Here is a 3,122-nt window from a genome sequence, read left to right on the forward strand (position 1 = left end):
AGCTGAGGGAGGTTTTTGTACGACGTTGTATCACTGTGTGAACGGGTAGCTGTAACCACTCTGTGAACAGTAATAAACTCCTGAATCTTCAGGCTGAACTCTGCTGATGGTCAGAGTAAAATCAGTTCCAGATTGACTTCCACTGAAACGATCAGAAACTCCAGGCTGACGGTTTGAAGTCCAATAAATCAGGAGTTTGGGAGCTTCTCCAGGTTTTTGAAGGTACCAGTCTACGTCATTGCTAACGTGTGAACTGGCTTTACATCTGAGAGAGACAGTCTGTCCTGGAACGACGGCCTGAGATCCAGGACTCTGAGTCATGATTATGTCTCCTGATGAATCTGGAAACAAGAAGAAGAAAATTGGCACAAATACAGCATGAAGGAAAGGCAGTAAAGGTCAATGATTTGTCAGTGTTTGTTGCAGAATCATATAATTGTGCAGAAACTGATTGGATCAGGAGGTTTTATAAAGAAAGCCTCACCGTGAACAAGGAGCCCCAGGGTGGTCAGCAGGAGAGTCAGTGACATCATCATTGTGCTGCCGGTGTGTCAGTGTCTCTGAAAGACCTGGACAGCCACTGATCAACACTGAGCTCTTAACAGCTGGGAGCAGAGAGGCAGGACACACATGCAAACACACAGAGTCAGGATGTTTCCTCCTCACTGCTGGAACATCTCACTCTTACATCATCCTCATGCAGTTTAAACATCAATTAATGCAGATGTGTGTAAAAACAATCCACTTCAGTCTTTTCTCTGACCTTGTTATTCATCATAATGTTGTTATTTGTTTACTGTGTCTGTCTTATATCCCAGAGGTGATCATGTAACAGTCTGTTTCAGAATAATCAGGGTAACTGGCTGCACCTCATGTGTGGATTTACATCATATGTGTTGTTTGTTGAGACACCAGTTTAGGTCTTTCTGTATAACAGTTTTCTATTATTTAAAGAGTCTCAGCTTCCTACCAGTGTGTTCAGTCTCTGTTTTATGTTTTGAACCAAGGAGCCAGGTTCTAATAGTTACTAAAATGAGACATCAGTTGATGTGTTGGAGTAAATAAACATGTTGATGATGAAAAATGATAAAAACAATCAACTCCCAGTGATGAGATGAAACATGTCTCAGCAGGAGGCTGTGGGCTGACATTAAATCTTCTGAATCTGAATTGTTTTTTTATAAAAAATAATTTAATGTATTGTGTCCTTTGGTTGAGTTCCTCTAAGCTTACTGTTTGTTTGTTGTTGTTTTGTTTTATCAGGAAGTTTATCTTTTCATCTTTTGTGAAGTGCAGGTTAATGGTAAAATCAACTTTGCTATTCATGAATAATGTTTTGTCTCTTCATTCTAAATTTTTTATATAAAAGTTATAATAAACTGATTGGAAAATATAGTCCACATAAACTATTTTAAACTTTCAAAACCAGAAAAGAAAAAGGTTTTATGAGTACTTGTGTAGTGTTTGATGAAACATTAATTGTCTGTGTTCAGTGAAGTGTTTCAGTCTCTGCAGCAGATTCCAGCTGCAGAAAACACTTCAGTTTCTGTTCAGTCAGACTGAAGGAGGTTTTTGTACGATGCTTTTTCACTGTGTGAACACATACTGACTGTTGATAACATGAAAACTCTGACAGTAATAAACTGCAGCATCTTCAGCCTGAACTCCACTGATGGTCAGAGTGAAGTCAGAGTTTGATCCACTGCCTGTAAAACGAGCTGGAGTCCCTGATGCTTGAGTGCTGGCAAAGTAAATAAGGAGTTTAGGAGACTCTCCATCTCTCTGTTGGTACCAGGCTAAAAGGTGGTAGCTGCTCCAAACATGCACATTCTGACTGGTTTTACATTTGATGGTGGCGGATCCTCCAACAGCAGAGCTCACTGCTGCAGGCTGCTGAGTCACTGAGACCTGTCCTCTGGACTCTGAGGACACAGAGACAGAAACATAAAGCAGCTTCATTTCAGAGGGACAGATGTTCACAGAGGAGAGGAGTTTGATTCTCTGGACTTTACCTGTGAAGCAGCAGCAGAGGAGAGTCCAGATGAGGACGCAGGTCAGAGTCATGTTTTTGATGAGGAGGATTTCTGTGTCTTCTGTTGTCATGAAGGACAGCTGTCAGTCATCCAGGGTTCAACTCTCAGGACTATAAACTCTCCCAGAGCACTGGAGCATGGAGCTGCTGATGCAAAGAGGCTCTCTATGGAAATCTTCTGACTCCAACTGGATGTTGGATCAATATGATGATGCTGTTTAATGTATCAGTGTTTTTTGGTAATGTAGTCACTTTTATGATGTTCAAAGCAAAATATATATAATTAGCATCAGCCTCGAGATCATTGATGTTTTTAGTTTTCATTTTTTTTCTTAGTAAGTATAAAAATACACATTGAGTTTTTGAAATGTGGACCTGATCACACAGCACAGTTTTCAAGGCACCTTTTCATTTATGCAGTTTTTACAATAAAAATTATGCATAAATATTTACCTTTTTGAAAACATTCAGTGAACAGTTTGTTGAAGCACTCTTTTATCAACTTTGCACTTCTTAAAATGTTCTGCAGCTTTGTTTGTGTTGAAGTCAGAGAGCCGTGTCTCTCTGCAGTCAGAGGTTTTTGTATGACGGTTCAGTCAGTTTGTGTCACTGTGGTGGACTTTTGGTGGAGGAACCAAACTGGATGTTGGAAGTAAGTTTATTTCATATTTTATTTAAACTGAAATCATATTAGAATCTTTAAAATGTACTGATTTTATTTGTTAGGTCTAGCAAATGATATATTTGTTTTTATTACTTGATTTATGCCACACATTCTAAATAATTCATGAGAAAAAGATCTCAGAGTGATGGTACAGGTGAAAGAGAAGTTAAACAATTTTATGTGTGTAGTTGATAAAATATACTTTTTCTCTAAATATTTATTAATAGTGTAATACAATAACTACAACTGAAATAGTGTTTAATCTTAAACTTTATAGGGACAGGACAAGACAAGAAATTATACTCTGATCAACTTGTTTGGATAGTTAGTACAAAATTTCTAATTGTATGAAGAATTTTCTTCATAATAAAGTTAATCTACTAAAGTTGTTGCTGTAGTTTAGAGAAATGTTTTATTTCAAAGGTT

At 37.8% G+C, this 3,122-nt stretch overlaps 2 gene segments (V, D, J or C); both read right to left on the reverse strand.

Annotated features, from left to right (window-relative positions):
- LOC108229446 lies at positions 1–682 on the reverse strand. The segment is given in 2 exon segments: positions 1–341; positions 485–682. Coding segments are annotated over 2 exon segments (363 nt in total).
- An 819-nt stretch (positions 683–1,501) lies between these two features.
- LOC108229445 lies at positions 1,502–2,295 on the reverse strand. The segment is given in 2 exon segments: positions 1,502–1,922; positions 2,013–2,295. Coding segments are annotated over 2 exon segments (426 nt in total).
- Positions 2,296–3,122: the final 827 nt, after the last annotated feature.

Source organism: Kryptolebias marmoratus, linkage group LG5 (genome assembly GCF_001649575.2).
Source record: "Kryptolebias marmoratus isolate JLee-2015 linkage group LG5, ASM164957v2, whole genome shotgun sequence".
Taxonomy (NCBI): domain Eukaryota; kingdom Metazoa; phylum Chordata; class Actinopteri; order Cyprinodontiformes; family Rivulidae; genus Kryptolebias; species Kryptolebias marmoratus.